General features: G+C 42.1%; 1 protein-coding gene across 1 annotated transcript in view; it reads left to right on the forward strand.

Moving 5' to 3' along the window:
• The first annotated feature begins 465 nt into the window (after window positions 1–465).
• LOC139168940 (uncharacterized) overlaps window positions 466–24,477 on the forward strand; it is a 49,974-nt gene continuing 25,962 nt past the window's right edge. Inside the window, exons 1-10 of the mRNA XM_070754722.1 lie at window positions 466–532; window positions 4,700–4,792; window positions 5,271–5,357; window positions 7,583–7,669; window positions 9,891–9,977; window positions 12,197–12,283; window positions 14,504–14,590; window positions 16,809–16,895; window positions 21,837–21,923; window positions 22,028–22,199. Coding sequence (XP_070610823.1) covers window positions 4,704–4,792; window positions 5,271–5,357; window positions 7,583–7,669; window positions 9,891–9,977; window positions 12,197–12,283; window positions 14,504–14,590; window positions 16,809–16,895; window positions 21,837–21,923; window positions 22,028–22,199 — 870 coding nt within the window. The 5' untranslated portion in view covers window positions 466–532; window positions 4,700–4,703. The remainder of the gene's footprint in view (window positions 533–4,699; window positions 4,793–5,270; window positions 5,358–7,582; window positions 7,670–9,890; window positions 9,978–12,196; window positions 12,284–14,503; window positions 14,591–16,808; window positions 16,896–21,836; window positions 21,924–22,027; window positions 22,200–24,477) is intronic.

Raw genomic sequence — 24,477 nt, forward strand, 5'->3', positions numbered from 1 at the left:
TTTTTTTTTTTTAAAGAAAACCCGTTTTAAGGCAGCGGCGGGGGAGTGAGTGATGCCGAGAACAGTCAGCCCCGCCCCTTTGCGACAGGAAGTATCAGCCACGGAGGAAACCCCCCCCCCCCATACTTACCTAGATCAACTCCTTCTGGGCTCTGCGTTCAGTTACAGCAGGGGTAGGCAAAGTTGGCTCTTCTATGACTTCTGGACTTCAATTCCCAGAATTCCTGAGCTAATCATGCTAGCTCAGGAATTCTGGGAGTTGAAGTCCACATGTCATAGAAGAGCCAACTTTGCCTATCCATGAGTTACAGGTATAGAGATCAAAAGAGGCTTGGGCATCGGGTGAATGTATGGTGGCCGGATAGTCTCGCCCTTTCTCGCGATTGGACGCGTGAGGGGGTGGACCGCGCGACTCAGAATTCCATGGTGACGTTTAGAAGAGATGTGGGGGTGGCCCATTTTTCAGTTGAACGAAGAGACGTATATTGAGAGGGTGGTTTGCCGTCTCCTTCGTCGACTTGGAATAAAACTGGTATTACGGGCTAAGTACATTTCCACTAGAAGTCATCAAAGAAACTATTTAATAATAATAATAATAATAATAATAATAATAATAATAATAATAATAATAATAATAATAATAATAATAATAATAATAATAATAATAATAGCAGAGTTGGAAGGCACCTTGGAGGTCTTCCAGTCCCACCCCCTGCCTAGGCATGAAACCCTGCGTTGCTTCAGAGAGATGGTTGCCCAACATCTGCTAAAAAACTCCCAGTGTTGGGAGATTCACAATTTCTGGAGGCAGGCTGTTCCCCTGATTAATTGTTCTGACTCGAAATTTCTCCTCAGTTCTAAGTTGCTTCTCTCCTTGTTTAGTTTCCACCCATTGCTTCTTGTCCTACCCTCAGGTGCTTTATAGAATAGATTGACTCCCCCCTCTTCTTTGTGGCAACCCCTGAGGTATTGGAACACTGCTATCATGTCTCCCCTGGTCCTTCTTTTAATGGAATTAGCCATGCCCAGTTCCTGAAACCGTTCTTCATATGTTTTAGCCTCCAGTCCCCTAATCATTTATGTCACTCTTCTGGGCACTTTTTCTACAGCCTCAATATCCTTTTTGCATCGTGGCAACCAATACAGAATGCAATATTCCAAGTGTGGCCTTACCAAGGCCTTATAAAGTGGTATTGACACTTCATGTAATCTTGATTCCATCCCTCTGTTAATGCAGCCTAGAACTGTGTTGGCTTTTTTGGCAGCTGCTGCACACTGCTGGCTCCTATTTAAATGGTTGCCCACTAGATCCCTCTCACAGTTACTACTGTTGAGATAATAGTTGCATATGCAATTCATGGCCAAGAATCTCTTCCCCAAAGGTACTGGCAAATATGCCCGGGAAGTTTGCAGCCACCAACGTTCATTTGGACCATCAATGTAATCTTTAGTGATTACACTAATCACTAATCTAATCTCTAGGATTACAGAAGAAACTAATTGATGAATGGAATAGGGTACCTTGTGGTATCCTTTATTTCTGCATGGTTTACAGAAACAATACTATTCTGATTTCAACTTGAATGTCTGTAAAATATTTACCGTTAGCGAATAGTGTAGAAATCACAGACACAGAGTCATGGTTTCTGGAATGCTTTTTTCCTTTATTGGTCTCTCTGAGCAGCTTCTGGTGGGTGATGCTCTGATTCTTTGGGGCAAATACCTAGTTCAGTGATGGCGAATCTTTTTTGATCCGCATGCCAAAAAGGAGGTTGCATGCATTTATTTATTTATTTATTTATTTATTTATTTATTCATTTATTCATTTATTCATTTATTCATTCATTTGTCCAATACACAAATACATAGGAAGAAAAATAGACATGTGGTAATATATATAAGGGTAAAAGTGAACTTAGAGGAGAGGATATATGAAAGGAAGAGAATATATATGATAGGTGAAAGAAAGGAAAGGCAATTGGACAGGGGACGAAAGGCACTCCAGTTCACTTATGTACGCCCCTTACTGGCCTCTTAGGAACCTGGAGAGGTCAATCGTGGAGAGTCTAAGGGAGACTCTCTCTCCCTCCCACCCCCCCATGGCCCCCACCATCCCGGAGACCGGCACAGCTCCATAGGTTCCTGCCCTGACGCTTCCCAGCCCACAAAGATCCAGGAGCTGAGCTGGGAAGGCACAGAAAAAGCGGCTTCCTGCCTCCCTTTAAAAGCGGGGAGGAGGGGGGAGCCGAGCGAAGGAGACAGAGGCAAAGTGGCTTGCTCTTGCTCTCCTGGCCAGGAGCTGGTCCTTCTGCAGCGGACACTCTTTTGGCCAGGAGAGAGAGAGAGTAAGCAAGAGGTTGCTACGTGCACACAAAGCGGCACTGGGATGCTCCCCTTGGCTGCTGTGGCAGTGTTTTAAAATGTGATCCTGCCTCCACGGGGAGAGAGAGAGAGAGAGAGAGAGAGAGAGAGAGACGGGGTGGCACAGCAGGTAGAGTGCTGTAGATCTGTAGGTCAGCGGTTTATTTATTTATTTATTTATTTATTTATTTATTTATTTATTTATTTATTTATTTATTTATTTTATTAATCAGATTTGTATGCCGCCCCTCTCCGCAGACTCCGGGCGGCTCACAGCAATAATAATACAATGTAAACAAATCTAATATTTAAGTTAATTTAAAACCCCAATTTAAAAACCAATCATACATACTAGCATACCATGCATAAATTTTATAAGCCTAGGGGGAGAGAAAGTATCAATTCCCCCATGCCTGACGACAGAGATGGGTTTTAAGGAGCTTGCGAAAGGCTAGGAGGGTGGGGGCAACTCTTATATCCAGGGGGAGTTGGTTCCAAAGGGTCGGGGCTGCCACAGAGAAGGCTCTTCCCCTGGGTCCCGCCAAACTGTTAAGTATATTTAGCTTGGGGGTGCAGGATGAGCACATATAAAGAAATGAAGAGTTTGCTTTTAGAAAAGTGGCAATATGTTTAGAAATATTGAGGCAGCTTTTGTGAGCAGATTGATTGCAAGTCTGGCATTTTACGAAACCATCATGATCATTCATAATGTCATTGCATTTAAAGCATTGATAGCTATGATTATCAATTGTTGCTTGTTGTTCTTTTTTTCTTGTTGTTCTACATATAATTTGTACATCTACAGTCCATAATTTGGAAACTGGTATACTGGTAGTCCTCGATTTATGACCACAATTAAGCCTAAAATTTCTATTGCTAAGTAAAACAGATGTTAAATCAGTTTTGCTGTTTTCTTCCAAAGTTGTTAAGTGAATCACTTCAATTGACAAGTTAGTTACACAATTAAGTTAGTATCACTGTTCTTAAGTGAATTGGGCTTCCCCCTTAACTTTTCAGAGCTTGGAAAAGGTGATCATATGACCCTATGATCTTGTTGCCAAGCATTTCAGTTTTCATTACATGACGATGGAAGTTGTAAAATGGTCATGAGGGTGAAAAACAGTCCACCTTTTGTATGTAGAATCAAAGCCTTTGTTAATTTACATGAAAACTGGTGTTATTTCAGGAAATCTCATTGCTATCTTCTTTTAGACTTGAGATACTGAATGCTTAAACCAGTGATGATGAACCTATGGCATGGGTAGCACGCGGAGACATATATGCTGGCACGCGAGCCGTTGCCTTATCAGCTCCAACGTTCATGTCTGTGCCGGCCAATTGATTTTTGGCTTGCATAGAGGCTCTGGGAGGGTGTTTTCGGCTTCCAGAGAGCCTCCCAGGGGTTGGGGGAGGGTGTTTTTACCCTTCCCCAGCTCCAGGGAAGCCTTTGGAGTCTGGGGAGGGCAAAACAAGAACCTACTGGGCCCACCAGAATTTGGGAAACAGGCTGCTTCTGGCCTCCAGAGGGCCTTCGAGGGTTTGTGTGTGTAAGATGTTTTCGCCCTCCCCAGGCATTGAATTATGGGGATGGGCACTTGTGTATGCACGATAACACACATGCACGCTCTTTCGGCACCCAAGGGGAAAAAGGTTCACTGGGTTAGACATTAAGGGTCAAAGATCTGGCTCTGTAATTATTAAGTTTCTAAAGTCTAGCACCATAGGCAACTTCAGGACAGATTTCTGAATTAATACATTGTAGAAATAATATAATGAATTAGCTACATCTTTCCAAATTAACTCCAAATTAACTTTGATTTGGCATGTACATTACAAAGAACAAGAAAGTTTAAATGTGTGTGGGAAATAAGCATGATTAATATGATGTTTAGAAGAAGTACATCAGAAAATGAGTTGAGACTTTGAATCAATCATGACAATTGTGCCATTGTTTTGGAAACAGCCTATCTCCAGACGTTTTTAAGAACAAGATATGCAACAAAATCTTTTTGAGAATGTTAATAAACTCTGAATAAGAATTCCCCATGAGATGAAAAAAGAAAATTCTACAAATTTTATAACTTAAGGAAATAAAAATGACAATTCCAGCGAACAATTGGAATAATTACCTTTTACTGAATTACAACAGACTGCTTAAAATATTGGAGAACTTTGAAGGAAGTACAGAGAAAGACCTTCATTTTTAAAAAAATACAAAGTTTATTTGTAAAATGGGACAACTTTTTATTCTAGGTGTTTTGGGGATTTACTTATATCTTGATATACTGATTTGGCTTACATGGTGTTAATTTTTTTACCTGTTTGTATCCATTGTCAGAACGATGAAGACACTGAGGAAATTCCTGGGGCTGCGACAGAATGTACAGGAGCAGCAGTCCCCACCGCCGAAGACCGCGCATACACCTCGCAGGTGAGAAGGAGCAGGCCTGGCCTCAATTCTTGCCTCGTGTTCACACAAACACCAGCTCTCCTCTTCATCTCTCTTTCGTTCCTTGGGCCACCAACTCTCCTCTTCATCTCCAGATGTTTTTTCAGAACAAGATATGCAACAAAATCTTTTTGGGAATGTTAATAAACTCTGAATAAGAAATAATTCTCCATGAGATGAAATTTTTTTTTTAACAAATTTTATAACTTAAGGAAATAAAAATGACAATTCCAGTGAACAATTGGAATAATTACCTTTTACTGAATTAGAAGAGGCTGCTTAAAATATTGGAGAACTTTGAAGGAATTACAGAGAAAGACTTTCATTTAAAAAAATACAAAATTTATTTGTAAAATGGGACAATTTTTTATTCTAGGTGTTTTGGGGATTTACTTATATCTTGATATACTGATTTGGCTTCCATGGTGTTAATTTTTTACTTGTTTGTATCCACTGTCAGAACGCGAATGATGGAATTGATGGGGATGCTATGGTGTGTACAGGAGCAGCAGTCCCCACCGCCGAAGACCGCGCATAAACCTCGCAGGTGAGAAGGAGCAGGCCTGGCCTCAATTCTTGCCTCGTCTTCACACAAACACCAGCTCTCCTCTTCATCTCTCTTTGGTTCCTTGGGCCACCCACTCTCCCTTCAACAGGTTTCTGAGGATGGCATTTCCGCCAGTGAGGCCCCTCACCGGTCCAAAACATGTCCACGTGGCAGACGCTCTGGATGTCACTGGGAGCCGGGTAGCAGAAACATCTGCTCCTGAGGTTTCCCTCAACGCTTCTCCACTATGTGGGAAGGGGACTTTATGATCTCTTGATGGCATGAGGCGCTAAACTGGATTGTGTCTTTAAAAGAACCCCTTAAAGCAAGAGTAGGTAAAGTTGGCTGTTCTATGACATGTGGACTTCAACTCTCAGAATTCCTGAGGTAGCGTGATTGACTGAGGAATTCTGGGAGTGGAAGTTCCAGAAGTCATAGAAGAGCCAACTTTGCCTACCCCTGCCTTAAAGAATAAATACCACCCCATGTTTGGAAGCTTGTAATAATAAATGGGAATAGGTTTCTGGAAATAATTAAGTTTCTTTTCCCACTTATACCAGGCACAGTGTAACTAGGACACACTGTATAGTGTGACTAACAACAGCTCATTTAGTGGCCATTCAAAGTAACGTCAGTGAAAAACTGACATATGACCATTTTTCACACTTAGGACCATTGCAGCATCCCCGTGGTCATGTGATCAGAATTCAGACACTTGGCAACTGACTCTTATTTATGATGATTGCAGTGTCCTGAAATCCTTAGATCACCTTTTGAAACCTGACAACAAAAATCAGTGGGGGAAACCAGATTCAATTAACAACTGTGATACTAATCAAAACTGCAGATATCCCCTTGACTGTGGCAAGAAAGGTCATAAAATGGAGCAAAACTTTCTTAACAAATGTCTCATTTAGCAAAATTAATGTTATGCTCAGTTGTGGTGGTAAGTAGAAGACTACCTATAACTAGAACCATATTATGCTTAATACTTCAAATACCCTTTTTATACTATTTGCCTAACAAAATGACATTCTTCCTATTAACTCTACTGTTCAAGTATCCTTTTTCATATATAGAAACAAAGAAAATGGATGGCAGAAAAAGACCTCATGGTCCATCTAGCCTGCCCTTATACTATTTTCTGTATATGCTGGCATGCGAGCCGTTGCCCTATCAGCTCCAATGTTCATGTGTGTGCCGGCCCGTTGATTTTTGGCTTGCACAGAGGCTCTGGGAGGGTGTTTTCGGCTTCCAGAGAGCCTCCCAGGGGGCGGGGAGGGCATTTTTACCCTTCCCCAGCTCCAGAGAAGCCTTTGGAGTCTGGGGAGGGCAAAACAAGAACCTACTGGGCCCACCAGAATTTGGGGAACAGGCTGCTTCTGGCCTCCAGAGGGCCTTCGAGGGTTTGTGTGCGTAAGATGTTTTCGCCCTCCCCAGGCATTGAATTATGGGTATGGGCACTTGTGCATGCACGATAACACACATGCACGCTCTTTCGGCACCCTAGTGAAAAAAGGTTCACCATCACTGGGTTAGACATTAAGGGTCAAAGGCAATGCCTCACAGAGATCTGGCTCTGTAATTATTAAGTTTCTAAAGTCTAGCACCATAGGCAACTTCAGGACAGATTTCTGAATTAAAACATCGTAGAAATAATATAATGAATTATCTACATCTTTCTAGCCCCGAATTAACTTTGATTTGGCATTTACATTACAAAGAACAAGAAAGTTTAAATGCATGTGGGAAATAAGCATGATTAATATGATGTTTAGAAGAAGTCCATCAGAAAATGAGTTGAGACTTTGAATCAATCATGGCAATTATGCCATTGTTTTGGAAACAGCCTATCTCCAGACGTTCTTTCAGAACAAGATATGCAACAAAATCTTTTTGAGAATGTTAATAAACTCTGAATAAGAATTCTCCATGAGATGAATTTTTTTTTTTACAAATTTTATAACTTAAGGAAATAAAAATGACAATTCCAGTGAACAATTGGAATAATTACCTTTTACTGAATTAGAAGAGACTGCTTAAAATATTGGAGAACTTTGAAGGAATTACAGAGAAAGACTTTCATTAAAAAAAATACAAAATTTATTTGTAAAATGGGACAATTTTTTATTCTAGGTGTTTTGGGGATTTACTTATACTGTATCTTGATATACTGATTTGGCTTCCATGGTGTTAATTTTTTACTTGTTTGTATCCATTGTCAGAACGCGAATGATGGAATTGATGGGGATGCTATGGTGTGTACAGGAGCAGCAGTCCCCACCGCCGAAGACCGCGGATAAACCTCGCAGGTGAGAAGGAGCAGGCCTGGCCTCGATTCTTGCCTCGTCTTCACACAAACACCAGCTCTCCTCTTCATCTCTCTTTGGTTCCTTGGGCCACCCACTCTCCCTTCAACAGGTTTCTGAGGATGGCATTTCCGCCATTGAGGCCCCTCACCGGTCCAAAACATGTCCACGTGGCAGACTCTGTGGATGTCAGTGGGAGCTGGGTAGCAGAAACATCTGCTCCTGAGGTTTCCCTCAACGCTTCTTCACTATGTGGGAAGGGGACTTTATGATCTCTTGATGGCATGAGGCGCTAAACTGGATTGTGTCTTTAAAAGAACCCCTTAAAGCAAGAGTAGGTAAAGTTGGCTCTTCTATGACATATGGACTTCAACTCTCAGAATTCCGGAGGTCGCGTGATTGACTGAGGAATTCTGGGAGTGGAAGTTCCAGAAGTCATAGAAGAGCCAACTTTGCCTACCCCTGCCTTAAAGAATAAATACCATCCCATGTTTGGAAGCTTGTAATAATAAATGGGAATAGGTTTCTGGAAATAATTAAGTTTCTTTTCCCACTTATACCAGGCACAGTGTAACTAGGACACACTGTATAGTGTGACTAACAACAGCTCATTTAGTGGCCATTCAAAGTAACGTCAGTGAAAAATGGACATATGACCATTTTTCACACTTAGGACCATTGCAGCATCCCCGTGGTCATGTGATCAGAATTCAGACACTTGGCAACTGACTCTTATTTATGATGATTGCAGTGTCCTGAAATCCTTAGATCACCTTTTGAAACCTGACAACAAAAATCAGTGGGGGAAACCAGATTCAATTAACAACTGTGATACTAATCAAAACTGCAGATATCCCCTTGACTGTGGCAAGAAAGGTCATAAAATGGAGCAAAACTTTCTTAACAAATGTCTCATTTAGCAAAATTAATGTTATGCTCAGTTGTGGTGGTAAGTAGAAGACTACCTATAACTAGAACCATATTATGCTTAATACATCAAATACCCTTTTTATAGTATTTGCCTAACAAAATGACATTCTTCCTATTAACTCTACTGTTCAAGTATCCTTTTTCATATATAGAAACAAAGAAGATTGATGGCAAAAAAAGACCTCATCGTCCATCTAGCCTGCCCTTATACTATTTTCTGTATATGCTGGCATGCGAGCCGTTGCCGTATCAGCTCCAATGTTCATGTGTGCGCCGGCCTGTTGATTTTTGGCTTGCACAGAGGCTCTGGGAGGGTGTTTTCGGCTTCCGGAGAGCCTCCCAGGGGGCGGGGAGGGCATTTTTACCCTTCCCCAGCTCCAGGGAAGCCTTTGGAGTCTGGGGAGGGCAAAACAAGAACCTACTGGGCCCACCAGAATTTGGGGAACAGGCTGCTTCTGGCCTCCAGAGGGCCTTCGAGGGTTTGTGTGCGTAAGATGTTTTCGCCCTCCCCAGGCATTGAATTATGGGTATGGGCACTTGTGCATGCACGATAACACACATGCACGCTCTTTCGGCACCTAGTGAAAAAAGGTTCACCATCACTGGGTTAGACATTAAGGGTCAAAGGCAATGCCTCACAGAGATCTGGCTCTGTAATTATTAAGTTTCTAAAGTCTAGCACCATAGGCAAATTCAGGACAGATTTCTGAATTAAAACATCGTAGAAATAATATAATGAATTATCTACATCTTTCTAGCCCCGAATTAACTTTGATTTGGCATTTACATTACAAAGAACAAGAAAGTTTAAATGCATGTGGGAAATAAGCATGATTAATATGATGTTTAGAAGAAGTCCATCAGAAAATGAGTTGAGACTTTGAATCAATCATGGCAATTATGCCATTGTTTTGGAAACAGCCTATCTCCAGACATTTTTTCAGAACAAGATATGCAACAAAATCTTTTTGAGAATGTTAATAATCTCTGAATAAGAATTCCCCATGAGATGAAAAAAGAAAATTCTACAAATTTTATAACTTAAGGAAATAAAAATGACAATTCCAGTGAACAATTGGAATAATTACCTTTTACTGAATTAGAAGAGACTGCTTAAAATATTGGAGAACTTTGAAGGAATTACAGAGAAAGACTTTCACTAAAAAAAATACAAAATTTATTTGTAAAATGGGACAATTTTTTATTCCAGGTGTTTTGGGGATTTACTTATATCTTGATATACTGATTTGGCTTCCATGGTGTTAATTTTTTACCTGTTTGTATCCATTATCAGAACGCGAATGATGAAATTGATGGGGATGTCATGGTGTGTACAGGAGCAGCAGTCTCCACCGCCGAAGACCGCGCATAAACCTCGCAGGTGAGAAGGAGCAGGCCTGGCCTCGATTCCTGCCTCGTCTTCACACAAACACCAGCTCTCCTCTTCATCTCTCTTTGGTTCCTTGGGCCACCCACTCTCCCTTCAACAGGTTTCTGAGGATGGCATTTCCGCCAGTGAGGCCCCTCACCGGTCCAAAACATGTCCATGTGGCAGACTCTGTGGATGTCACTGGGAGCTGGGTAGCAGAAACATCTCCTGAGGTTTCCCTCAACGCTTCTCCACTATGTGGGAAGGGGACTTTATGATCTCTTGATGGCATGAGGCGCTAAACTGGATTGTGTCTTTAAAAGAACCCCTTAAAGCAAGAGTAGGTAAAGTTGGCTCTTCTATGACATGTGGACTTCAACTCTCAGAATTCCTGAGGTAGCGTGATTGACTGAGGAATTCTGGGAGTGGAAGTTCCAGAAGTCATAGAAGAGCCAACTTTGCCTACCCCTGCCTTAAAGAATAAATACCACCCCATGTTTGGAAGCTTGTAATAATAAATGGGAATAGGTTTCTGGAAATAATTAAGTTTCTTTTCCCACTTATACCAGGCACAGTGTAACTAGGACACACTGTATAGTGTGACTAACAATAGCTCATTTAGTGGCCATTCAAAGTAACGTCAGTGAAAAACTGACATATGACCATTTTTCACACTTAGGACCATTGCAGCATCCCCGTGGTCATGTGATCAGAATTCAGACACTTGGCAACTGACTCTTATTTATGATGATTGCAGTGTCCTGAAATCCTTAGATCACCTTTTGAAACCTGACAACAAAAATCAGTGGGGGAAACCAGATTCAATTAACAACTGTGATACTAATCAAAACTGCAGATATCCCCTTGACTGTGGCAAGAAAGGTCATAAAATGGAGCAAAACTTTCTTAACAAATGTCTCATTTAGCAAAATTAATGTTATGCTCAGTTGTGGTGGTAAGTAGAAGACTACCTATAACTAGAACCATATTATGCTTAATACATCAAATACCCTTTTTATAGTATTTGCCTAACAAAATGACATTCTTCCTATTAACTCTACTGTTCAAGTATCCTTTTTCATATATAGAAACAAAGAAGATGGATGGCAGAAAAAGACCTCATGGTCCATCTAGCCTGCCCTTATACTATTTTCTGTATATGCTGGCATGCGAGCTGTTGCCCTATCAGCTCCAATGTTCATGTGTGCGCCGGCCCGTTGATTTTTGGCTTGCACAGAGGCTCTGGGAGGGTGTTTTCGGCTTTCAGAGAGCCTCCCAGGGGGCGGGGAGGGCATTTTTACCCTTCCCCTGCTCCAGGGAAGCCTTTGGAGTCTGGGGAGGGCAAAACAAGAACCTACTGGGCCCACCAGAATTTGGGGAACAGGCTGCTTCTGGCCTCCAGAGGGCCTTCGAGGGTTTGTGTGCGTAAGATGTTTTCGCCCTCCCCAGGCATTGAATTATGGGTATGGGCATTTGTGCATGCACGATAACACACATGCACGCTCTTTCGGCACCCTAGTGAAAAAAGGTTCACCATCACTGGGTTAGACATTAAGGGTCAAAGGCAATGCCTCACAGAGATCTGGCTCTGTAATTATTAAGTTTCTAAAGTCTAGCACCATAGGCAACTTCAGGACAGATTTCTGAATTAAAACATCGTAGAAATAATATAATGAATTATCTACATCTTTCTAGCCCCGAATTAACTTTGATTTGGCATTTACATTACAAAGAACAAGAAAGTTTAAATGCATGTGGGAAATAAGCATGATTAATATGATGTTTAGAAGAAGTCCATCAGAAAATGAGTTGAGACTTTGAATCAATCATGGCAATTATGCCATTGTTTTGGAAACAGCCTATCTCCAGACATTTTTTCAGAACAAGATATGCAACAAAATCTTTTTGAGAATGTTAATAAACTCTGAATAAGAATTCCCCATGAGATGAAAAAAGAAAATTCTACAAATTTTATAACTTAAGGAAATAAAAATGACAATTCCAGTGAACAATTGGAATAATTACCTTTTACTGAATTAGAAGAGACTGCTTAAAATATTGGAGAACTTTGAAGGAATTACAGAGAAAGACTTTCACTAAAAAAAATACAAAATTTATTTGTAAAATGGGACAATTTTTTATTCCAGGTGTTTTGGGGATTTACTTATATCTTGATATACTGATTTGGCTTCCATGGTGTTAATTTTTTACCTGTTTGTATCCATTATCAGAACGCGAATGATGAAATTGATGGGGATGCCATGGTGTGTACAGGAGCAGCAGTCTCCACCGCCGAAGACCGCGCATAAACCTCGCAGGTGAGAAGGAGCAGGCCTGGCCTCGATTCCTGCCTCGTCTTCACACAAACACCAGCTCTCCTCTTCATCTCTCTTTGGTTCCTTGGGCCACCCACTCTCCCTTCAACAGGTTTCTGAGGATGGCATTTCCGCCAGTGAGGCCCCTCACCGGTCCAAAACATGTCCATGTGGCAGACTCTGTGGATGTCACTGGGAGCTGGGTAGCAGAAACATCTCCTGAGGTTTCCCTCAACGCTTCTCCACTATGTGGGAAGGGGACTTTATGATCTCTTGATGGCATGAGGCGCTAAACTGGATTGTGTCTTTAAAAGAACCCCTTAAAGCAAGAGTAGGTAAAGTTGGCTGTTCTATGACATGTGGACTTCAACTCTCAGAATTCCTGAGGTAGCGTGATTGACTGAGGAATTCTGGGAGTGGAAGTTCCAGAAGTCATAGAAGAGCCAACTTTGCCTACCCCTGCCTTAAAGAATAAATACCACCCCATGTTTGGAAGCTTGTAATAATAAATGGGAATAGGTTTCTGGAAATAATTAAGTTTCTTTTCCCACTTATACCAGGCACAGTGTAACTAGGACACACTGTATAGTGTGACTAACAATAGCTCATTTAGTGGCCATTCAAAGTAACGTCAGTGAAAAACTGACATATGACCATTTTTCACACTTAGGACCATTGCAGCATCCCCGTGGTCATGTGATCAGAATTCAGACACTTGGCAACTGACTCTTATTTATGATGATTGCAGTGTCCTGAAATCCTTAGATCACCTTTTGAAACCTGACAACAAAAATCAGTGGGGGAAACCAGATTCAATTAACAACTGTGATACTAATCAAAACTGCAGATATCCCCTTGACTGTGGCAAGAAAGGTCATAAAATGGAGCAAAACTTTCTTAACAAATGTCTCATTTAGCAAAATTAATGTTATGCTCAGTTGTGGTGGTAAGTAGAAGACTACCTATAACTAGAACCATATTATGCTTAATACTTCAAATACCCTTTTTATACTATTTGCCTAACAAAATGACATTCTTCCTATTAACGCTACTGTTCAAGTATCCTTTTTCATACATAGAAACAAAGAAGATGGATGGCAGAAAAAGACCTCATGGTCCATCTAGCCTGCCCTTATACTATTTTCTGTATATGCTGGCATGCGAGCCGTTGCCCTATCAGCTCCAATGTTCATGTGTGCGCCAGCCCGTTGATTTTTGGCTTGCACAGAGGCTCTGGGAGGGTGTTTTCGGCTTCCAGAGAGCCTCCCAGGGGGCGGGGAGGGCATTTTTACCCTTCCCCAGCTCCAGGGAAGCCTTTGGAGTCTGGGGAGGGCAAAACAAGAACCTACTGGGCCCACCAGAATTTGGGGAACAGGCTGCTTCTGGCCTCCAGAGGGCCTTCGAGGGTTTGTGTGCGTAAGATGTTTTCGCCCTCCCCAGGCATTGAATTATGGGTATGGGCACTTGTGCATGCACGATAACACACATGCACGCTCTTTCGGCACCCTAGTGAAAAAAGGTTCACCATCACTGGGTTAGACATTAAGGGTCAAAGGCAATGCCTCACAGAGATCTGGCTCTGTAATTATTAAGTTTCTAAAGTCTAGCACCATAGGCAACTTCAGGACAGATTTCTGAATTAAAACATCGTAGAAATAATATAATGAATTATCTACATCTTTCTAGCCCCGAATTAACTTTGATTTGGCATTTACATTACAAAGAACAAGAAAGTTTAAATGCATGTGGGAAATAAGCATGATTAATATGATGTTTAGAAGAAGTCCATCAGAAAATGAGTTGAGACTTTGAATCAATCATGGCAATTATGCCATTGTTTTGGAAACAGCCTATCTCCAGACGTTTTTTCAGAACAAGATATGCAACAAAATCTTTTTGAGAATGTTAATAAACTCTGAATAAGAATTCCCCATGACATGAAAAAAGAAAATTCTACAAATTTTATAACTTAAGGAAATAAAAATGACAATTCCAGTGAACAATTGGAATAATTACCTTTTACTGAATTAGAAGAGACTGCTTAAAATATTGGAGAAATTTGAAGGAATTACAGAGAAAGACTTTCATTAAAAAAAATACAAAATTTATTTGTAAAATGGGACAATTTTTTATTCTAGGTGTTTTGGGGATTTACTTATATCTTGATATACTGATTTGGCTTACATTGTGTTAATTTTTTTACCTGTTTGTATCCATTGTCAGAACGCGAATGATGGAATTGATGGGGATGCCATGGTGTGTACAGGAGCAGCAGTCCCCACCGCCGAAGACCGCGGATAAACCTCGCAGGTGAGAAGGAGCAGGCCTGGCCTCAATTCTTGCCTCATCTTCACACAAACACCAGCTCTCCTCTTCATCTCTCTTTGGTTCCTTGGGCCACCCACTCTCCCTTCAACGGGTTTCTGAGGATGGCATTTCCCCCAGTGAGGCCCCTCACCGGTCCAAAACATGTCCACGTGGCAGACTCTGTGGATGTCACTGGGAGCTGGGTAGCAGAAACATCTGCTCCTGAGGTTTCCCTCAACGCTTCTTCACTATGTGGGAAGGGGACTTTATGATTTCTTGATGGCATAAGGCGCTAAACTGGATTGTGTCTTTAAAAGAACCCCTTAAAGCAAGAGTAGGTAAAGTTGGCTCTTCTATGACATGTGGACTTCAACTCTCAGAATTCCGGAGGTCGCGTGATTGACTGAGGAATTCTGGGAGTGGAAGTTCCAGAAGTCATAGAAGAGCCAACTTTGCCTACCCCTGCCTTAAAGAATAAATACCATCCCATGTTTGGAAGCTTGTAATAATAAATGGGAATAGGTTTCTGGAAATAATTAAGTTTCTTTTCCCACTTATACCAGGCACAGTGTAACTAGGACACACTGTATAGTGTGACTAACAACAGCTCATTTAGTGGCCATTCAAAGTCACATCAGTGAAAAATGGACATATGACCATTTTTCACACTTAGGACCATTGCAGCATCCCGTGGTCATGTGATCAGAATTCAGACACTTGGCAACTGACTCTTATTTATGATGATTGCAGTGTCCTGAAATCCTTAGATCACCTTTTGAAACCTGACAACAAAAATCAGTGGCGGAAACCAGATTCAATTAACAACTGTGATACTAATCAAAACTGCAAATATCCCCTTGACTGTGGCAAGGAAGGTCATAAAATGGAGCAAAACTTTCTTAACAAATGTCTCATTTAGCAAAATTAATGTTATGCTCAGTTGTGGTGGTAAGTAGAAGACTACCTATAACTAGAACCATATTATGCTTAATACTTCAAATACCCTTTTTATACTATTTGCCAAATGACATTCTTCCTATTAACGCTACTGTTCAAGTATCCTTTTTCATACATAGAAACAAAGAAGATGGATGGCAGAAAAAGACCTCATGGTCCATCTAGCCTGCCCTTATACTATTTTCTGTATATGCTGGCATGCGAGCCGTTGCCCTATCAGCTCCAATGTTCATGTGTGCGCCAGCCCGTTGATTTTTGGCTTGCACAGAGGCTCTGGGAGGGTGTTTTCGGCTTCCAGAGAGCCTCCCAGGGGGCGGGGAGGGCATTTTTACCCTTCCCCAGCTCCAGGGAAGCCTTTGGAGTCTGGGGAGGGCAAAACAAGAACCTACTGGGCCCACCAGAATTTGGGGAACAGGCTGCTTCTGGCCTCCAGAGGGCCTTCGAGGGTTTGTGTGCGTAAGATGTTTTCGCCCTCCCCAGGCATTGAATTATGGGTATGGGCACTTGTGCATGCACGATAACACACATGCACGCTCTTTCGGCACCCTAGTGAAAAAAGGTTCACCATCACTGGGTTAGACATTAAGGGTCAAAGGCAATGCCTCACAGAGATCTGGCTCTGTAATTATTAAGTTTCTAAAGTCTAGCACCATAGGCAACTTCAGGACAGATTTCTGAATTAAAACATCGTAGAAATAATATAATGAATTATCTACATCTTTCCAGCCCCGAATTAACTTTCATTTGGCATTTACATTACAAAGAACAAGAAAGTTTAAATGCATGTGGGAAATAAGCATGATTAATATGATGTTTAGAAGAAGTCCATCAGAAAATGAGTTGAGACTTTGAATCAATCATGACAATTATGCCATTGTTTTGGAAACAGCCTATCTCCAGACGTTTTTTCAGAACAAGATATGCAACAAAATGTTTTTGGGAATGTTAATAAACTCTGAATAAGAAATAATTCTCCATGAGATGAAAAAAAAATTCTACAAATTTTATAACTTAAGGAAATAAAAATGACAATTCCAGTGAACAATTGGAATAATTACCTTTTACTGAATTAGAAGAGACTGCTTAAAATATTGGAGAACTTTGAAGGAATTACAGAGAAAGACTTTCATTAAAAAAAATACAAAATTTATTTGTAAAATGGGACAATTTTTTATTCTAGGTGTTTTGGGGATTTACTTATATCTTGATATACAGATTTGGCTTCCATGGTGTTAATTTTTTACCTGTTTGTATCCATTGTCAGAACGCGAATGATGGAATTGATGGGGATGCTATGGTGTGTACAGGAGCAGCAGTCCCCACCGCCGAAGACCGCGGATAAACCTCGCAGGTGAGAAGGAGCAGGCCTGGCCTCGATTCTTGCCTCGTCTTCACACAAACACCAGCTCTCCTCTTCATCTCTCTTTGGTTCCTTGGGCCACCCACTCTCCCTTCAACAGGTTTCTGAGGATGGCATTTCTGCCAGTGAGGCCCCTCACCGGTCCAAAACATGTCCACGTGGCAGACTCTGTGGATGTCACTGGGAGCTGGGTAGCAGAAACATCTGCTCCTGAGGTTTCCCTCAACGCTTCTTCACTATGTGGGAAGGGGACTTTATGATCTCTTGATGGCATGAGGCGCTAAACTGGATTGTGTCTTTAAAAGAACCCCTTAAAGCAGGAGTAGGTAAAGTTGGCTGTTCTATGACATGTGGACTTCAACTCTCAGAATTCCTGAGGTAGCGTGATTGACTGAGGAATTCTGGGAGTGGAAGTTCCAGAAGTCATAGAAGAGCCAACTTTGCCTACCCCTGCCTTAAAGAATAAATACCATCCCATGTTTGGAAGCTTGTAATAATAAATGGGAATAGGTTTCTGGAAATAATTAAGTTTCTTTTCCCACTTATACCAGGCACAGTGTAACTAGGACACACTGTATAGTGCGACTGACAACAGCTCATTTAGTGGCCATTCAAAGTAACGTCAGTGAAAAACGGACATATGACCATTTTTCACACTTAGGACCAGGGCCGCCGATAGACGGGTATTACTGGTAGCGGCGTCCCGGGCCCCGGCCAAATTGGAAAATGGGGGGGGGCCCGGGCCCGGTGCCCGCCAAAAACTCCCCAACTCCGATTGAGACAAACTCTGCCTCTGTGGCCCGCACCTCCTTCCCACCCCCACGAGGAAAGAAGGCAGGGAGGCCGGCAGACAGGCAGGGAGCCCCGATGGCAGCCGCGGAAGGAGGAAAGACCGCGGGGTTGGCTCAGCCCTCTGGAAGCCAAGCCGCGCTGCTGGGGAAGCGGAATTGGGGAAGCCGGGAGAGGGCTGAGCCCGGCCGGCTTCTCCGCCGGCCTTGTGTCCCCCCGAGGATTGCAAGGGCAAGAGAGCCGCGCCTTTCGGCTTCCGGAAGTGCTGGGCCGGGGGTTCGGGGGGGCCATGAACGCCGCCCGGAGCCAATGGCTTCTTTTGGGCTTACTTGAATTCCTGCTGCTGGTAAGCGCGCGCGGGTGGCCGGGTGGGAAGGGCGAGGCGCGAGGGGGAGGCAAGTGGAGAAGCGGAGAGAGAGAGAAGTGGAGCAAAAGAAAGAAAAGGGAAAGAGAGGGAGGGAAAGAGAAATGGAGAGGAAGGAAGGAGGGAGGGGAGGGAGGGAGAGAAGGAAGGAAGAGAAAGGAGTGTAGAAAGAGAGGGAGAGAGAGAGGAGAGAGAAAGGAAGATGAGAGATAGAAAGGAAGAGAAAGAAAGAGGGATAGAAAGAGAGAGAGAGTGAGAGATGCTCAGTGAGCCTTTCTTTGAAGTTGCCTTTCTTTCTTTCTTTCTCTTTCTCTCTTTCTCTCTTGCTCTCTTGCTCTTTCATTCTTTTTTCTTTCTCTTGCTTTCTTTCTTTCTCTTGCTTTCTCTCCTTCCTTCCCTCCTTCCATTTCTTTCATTCCCCCTCTCTATTTTTATTTCTCTTTCATTCTTTCTTTCTCTCTTTCTTTCTCTCTTTCTTGCTCTTCTTCTTTCTCTCTTTTCCCTTCCCTTCCTCTATTTCTTCTTTTCTTTGTCCTTCCTACCTTCTTCCCTCCCTCCCTTCCTTCAGTCCTTCCTCTCTTACTCTCCCCTTTCATAAGTTTCCTTGCTTCCTTCCTCTGTTCCTGTCCCTTCCCCCTTTCTTTCTTTCTTTCTTTCTTTCTTTCTTTCTCTCTCTCTCTCTCTCTCTCTCTTTCTTTCCTTCCTTCCCTCCCTCCCTCCATTTCTTGCTTTCCTTCTCCTTCCTCCCTTGTTTCCTCCCTCATTCCCTTCTTTCACTCCTTCTTCTCTTACTCTCCCCTTTCACACCTTTCCTTGCTTTCTTTGCACCCTTCCTCTGTTCCTGTCCCTTCCCTCTTTCCTTCCTTCCTTCCCACCCTCCGTCCATTCATTCACCCATTCCTCTCTTGATCGCCCCTTTTACCATTCCTTCCTTCCTTCCTTCCGATGTGGGCCCGGGCCGGCAGAGTAGTTTGCTTTTGCACCCCGTCTCGAGCTCCCTTGGTGCCAACCCGGCCCTCCCCACTTCAGAGAGAAGGGGGAGAAAGAGAGAGAGAGAAAGAGAAAAAGAGAGATAAAAAGAGAAAGATAGAGGGAGGGAGAGAAAGAGATAGAAAGAGAGAAAGAGAGGGGGAGAGAAAGAGAGAGAAAGAGAGAAAGGGAGAGAAAAGAGAAAAAAGAGAGAAAGAGAGATAAAAAGAGGAAGAGAAAGAGAGAGCGGGAGGGAGAGAAAGAGAAAGAAAGAGAGAAGGGGAGAGAGGGAGAGAAAGAGGTAGAGAAAGTGAAAGAGAGAGGGAGGGAGAGAAAGAGATAGAAAGAGAAAGAGAGAGGTTGGGAGAGAGAAAAAAGAGAGAAAGAGATATAAAGAGAAAGAGAGAGAAAGGGAGAGAAAAAGAGAAAAAGAAAGAAAAGTAGAGAGAGAAAGAGAGACAAAAAGAGAGGGAGAGAAAGAGAGAGAGAGAGATAGAAAAGCAGGTGGGGGGGGCACACCTATTTTGCCAGCTCTCGGATGGGCCATAGGGATCCGGTGTATGTGGAGGGAGAGGTCCCCAGCTCCTGTTCTGCAGAGGGGAAGCCAAAGCCCCCGCATGGGCTATGCAGAGTGCCAGTGTTTGGGGCAAGGTGGGGGGTGGGGGTCTTCCTTAACCCCCATTTCTTTGGTGGGGCTAAGAGGCCTGCCCAGCAGGGCTGATGTGTTGCGGAAGGTCTTGTCGCGGGAGACCAGTGGAGCCCCCCCCCCCCCGCTCCCATCCCCAGGGAAGGGGGTTCTGGCATCACTGCCACTGGCTTTGGAAAGAAGCCCCCGGCTTCTTCAGGAGGTGGAGGGAGGGGTCCGTAGCACAGGGCTGGACAATGGCTGAAGACAGTTGACTGCAGTTTCAGAATTCCTCAGCCAGGAATATGAAGAAGACAGTTTGAAAATTTAAAAGGGAAGGAAGGAAGGAGGGAGGGAGGGAGGGAGGGAGGGAGGGAAGGAAGGAGGGAGGGAAAAGAAAAAGAAGAGAAAAAAGGAAAGAAAGAAAAAGAAGAAAGAAAGAAAGAGGAAGGAAGGAAGGAAGGAAGGAAGGAAGGAAGGAAGGAAGGAAGGAAGGAAGGAAGGGAAAAAAAACCAAAAGAGAAAAAAGAAAGAAAAACGGAAGGAAGGAAGGAAGGAAGGAAGGAAGAAGGGAGGGGGGCCCCAGACACTTAGGCTGTATGGGGCCCCAAAATTCCTGATGGCGGCCCTGCTTAGGACCATTGCAGCATCCCCGTGGTCATGTGATCAGAATTCAGACACTTGGCAACTGACTCTTATTTATGATGATTGCAGTGTCCTGAAATCCTTAGATCACCTTTTGAAACCTGACAACAAAAATCAGTGGGGAAAACCAGATTCAATTAACAACTGTGATACTAATCAAAACTGCAGATATCCCCTTGACTGTGGCAAGAAAGGTCATAAAATGGAGCAAAACTTTCTTAACAAATGTCTCATTTAGCAAAATTAATGTTATGCTCAGTTGTGGTGGTAAGTAGAAGACTACCTGTAACTAGAACCATATTATGCTTAATACTTCAAATATCCTTTTTATAGTATTTGCCTAACAAAATGACATTCTTCCTATTAACGCTACTGTTCAAGTATCCTTTTTCATACATAGAAACAACGAAGATGGATGGCAGAAAAAGACCTCATGGTCCATCTAGCCTGCCCTTATACTATTTTCTGTATATGCTGGCATGCGAGCCGTTGCCCTATCAGCTCCAATGTTCATGTGTGCGCCGGCCCGTTGATTTTTGGCTTGCACTGTGGCTCTGGGAGGGTGTTTTCGGCTTCCAGAGAGCCTCCCAGGGGGCGGGGAGGGCTTTTTTACCCTTCCCCAGCTCAAGGGAAGCCTTTGGAGTCTGGGGAGGGCAAAACAAGAACCTACTGGGCCCACCAGAATTTGGGGAACAGGCTGCTTCTGGCCTCCAGAGGGCCTTCGAGGGTTTGTGTGCGTAAGATGTTTTCGCCCTCCCCAGGCATTGAATTATGGGTATGGGCACTTGTGCATGCACGATAACACACATGCACGCTCTTTCGGCACCCTAGTGAAAAAAGGTTCACCATCACTGGGTTAGACATTAAGGGTCAAAGGCAATGCCTCACAGAGATCTGGCTCTGTAATTAATAAGTTTCTAAAGTCTAGCACCATAGGCAACTTCAGGACAGATTTCTGAATTAAAACATCGTAGAAATAATATAATGAATTATCTACATCTTTCTAGCCCCGAATTAACTTTGATTTGGCATTTACATTACAAAGAACAAGAAAGTTTAAATGCATGTGGGAAATAAGCATGATTAATATGATGTTTAGAAGAAGTCCATCAGAAAATGAGTTGAGACTTTGAATCAATCATGGCAATTATGCCATTTTTTGGAAACAGCCTATCTCCAGACATTTTTTCAGAACAAGATGTGCAACAAAATCTTTTTGAGAATGTTAATAAACTCTGAATAAGAATGCCCCATGAGATGAAATTTTTTTTTTACAAATTTTATATCTTAAGGAAATAAAAATGACAATTCCAGTGAACAATTGGAATAATTACCTTTTACTTAATTAGAAGAGACTGCTTAAAATATTGGAGAACTTTGAAGGAATTACAGAGAAAGACTTTCATTAAAAAAAATACAAAATGTATTTGTAAAATGGGACAATTTTTTATTCTAGGTCTTTTGGGGATTTACTTATATCTTGATATACTGATTTGGCTTCCATGGTGTTAATTTTTTACCTGTTTGTATCCATTGTCAGAACGCGAATGATGAAATTGATGGGGATGCCATGGTGTGTACGGGAGCAGCAGTCCCCACCGCCGAAGACCGCGGATAAACCTCGCAGGTGAGAAGGAGCAGGCCTGGCCTCAATTCTTGCCTCGTCTTCACACAAACACCAGCTCTCCTCTTCATCTCTCTTTGGTTTGCCACCCACTCTCCCTTCAACAGGTTTCTGAGGATGGCATTTCCGCCAGTGAGGCCCCTCCCCGGTCCAAAACATGTCCACGTGGCAGACTCTGTGGATGTCACTGGGAGCTGGGTAGCAGAAACATCTGTTCCTGAGGTTTCCCTCAGCGCTTCTTCACTATGTTATAGGACAGAAATAGCTTGCACAAGCAAGGTATGTATGCAAAATTTCTTTAAATATTGGTGTTTCTTTGTATTATGTGGCTGAAACAAATTTCAACATTTCTGAAACTAACGACACATTTAATCCTAGTTATTATTAAAATGAAATGAAAGAATACTAATACTGTACCTTTAAATTTTTATTCTGTTGTGGATTATGGAACGTTCAACAATGTATATGTAAAGGAAAACTAAGTTCTGCTTTTGGGACAAAAATGGTATCGAAAGGGGTATCTGCTTCTGTGTAGTAATTAAATTTATAGATAGAGTAATAGAGCTTTCACCTTTATTTATATGATTCCTTGTTTATTAAACCATCAAGACATACTACTTTCTTATATGTTTCCTGACATCTTATCACCAAAGCACAGGATTTTATTTGCTAATGTTTTTCCCAATCTATGATTCTTTATATAAAACCAAAATAATAACATTTATTATATAAATAAGTATAAGATGATACTTGCGTCCTTGTCTGTCTACACCCAATTTTAATATTAAAGATTGCTTCTTGGCATGATAGGTGGCCTTCATCAGTCTTTGTATTCCAAATTCATGGACTCAGTGTATTTTTTGGTGTATAAGACACACCTTTTTTCTCCCTAAAGGAGACTGATAATTAGGGTGCATCATATACTCTGAATGTAGCTCCCCCCCCCCCCAGCCCTAACTAGCTCTTACCTTGCAATCTCTTTCATAGTTTCTCTCTGTGAAAAATGTTTTCCAAGCCATAAGTCTTTCCAGGACTTTTCCATTGCTGTAACTTGCTCCGAGTAAGTTTCTTTCCATCCTTAGCCAGTGCTAACGATGTTCCCAGCTCTTATGGTTTGCAAGCTCTTTCATTGTTACTCTCGGCCAAGAATGTTTTCCAAACCCTATCTTTTGGGGGGGGGGGGATTTCATTGCTTTACTTGCTCCAGATGTTACTTTGCACCCCTAACCAGGTGCTATTAATGTTAGCAAGCACTTTCATTGTTATAGTACGAGAAGAATGTTTTCCAAACCCTAAGTCTTTCCAGGTTTTTTCCCCCATTGATCTAACTAATGATGTTCCCAGCTCTTACCCGTTTGCAAGCTCTTTCATTGTTAACTCTCTGCAAAGAATAATGTTTTCCAAGCCCTAAGTCTTTGCAAGGTTTTCTCTATTGCTCTATTTGTTCCGACTATTTCTTTCCGGGTGCTAATGATATTCCCAGCTCTTACTGGCTCGTAAGGTCTTTCATTGTTATTCTGTCAGAATAAAGGTTATTTTAAGCCCTTAACCATGGGATAAAATAATGTCCTGAAGGTGACCAGACTAAGGACACTAGCCAGATGAATATCTGTTAAGCAAATTCTTTTCCCTATTTTTCTCCCCAAAAACTAAGGTGTGTCTTATAATCCAATACGTCTTATACTCTGAAAAATAGGATAATTCTTGGGCTCCTCAGCAATGTGTAATTTGTGAGAAGCGTGAGAGTGGATGTCTGTACACCTAAAATGTATTCAAATTAGGAAAAACTCTGATGAAGTGTTACCTTCTCAGAAATTATACAAACTATTAGAACCAAAGAATTGTTTGTAATCATAGACATCTATTCTCGAGCTAACAGCTACCTCTGGGAGCTTTATTCATAAAGATGTTCCTGGAGAGAACCAGTAAGTTACTTGTCCTAAAGCTACCCTGCTTAAACTTGGCAGATTCTAGGTTGCAGATTAAATTTTATGAGTTTCCACTGGAGCTGTTTCCATGGAGTTACTTTTCTGTGCAACTCAACTGAACAAATTCTTCCAGCAGCAGAAGAACGGAATTGTGAAATTGACATATTGTGAGGGTTTTAGCTTAGTAATAGTAAAACACAATTAGATTGTGTTGTGCTTTGTTGTGCTGCTAAAAGAAGTACACTGTAGATATCAATTTGATACTAGGCTAGAATTGGAATTGAACATTTCAAATTCAAGAATTTAAATAACTTAGGTGCAGTGGTACTTGAGAGAAAATTTTCTCTCACAAAGACCTGCCCGGCATATACACCGTCATTGCTCCTGCTTGATTGTGTCATACTGTGGACATTCATTTGAAATCAGCTTTGAAAAATCTTTGTTTGTGTGTGTCACCCATTCTCTGGAGTCTCATTTTACAGCATCTCACATGTGCTGTACCTTGTTCAGTCTCAGATTATAATTTTTATTTGCGTATGTATTTAAACATTTGGTAGGATTGGGGTCCTTTTAATCAGCAAGGCTGATAATTTGATTTGATTTGATTTGAATGCTGCCCATTTCCGGAG

The sequence above is a fragment of the Erythrolamprus reginae genome, chromosome 6, assembly GCF_031021105.1.
Source record: "Erythrolamprus reginae isolate rEryReg1 chromosome 6, rEryReg1.hap1, whole genome shotgun sequence".
In the NCBI taxonomy this organism is placed as follows: domain Eukaryota; kingdom Metazoa; phylum Chordata; class Lepidosauria; order Squamata; family Dipsadidae; genus Erythrolamprus; species Erythrolamprus reginae.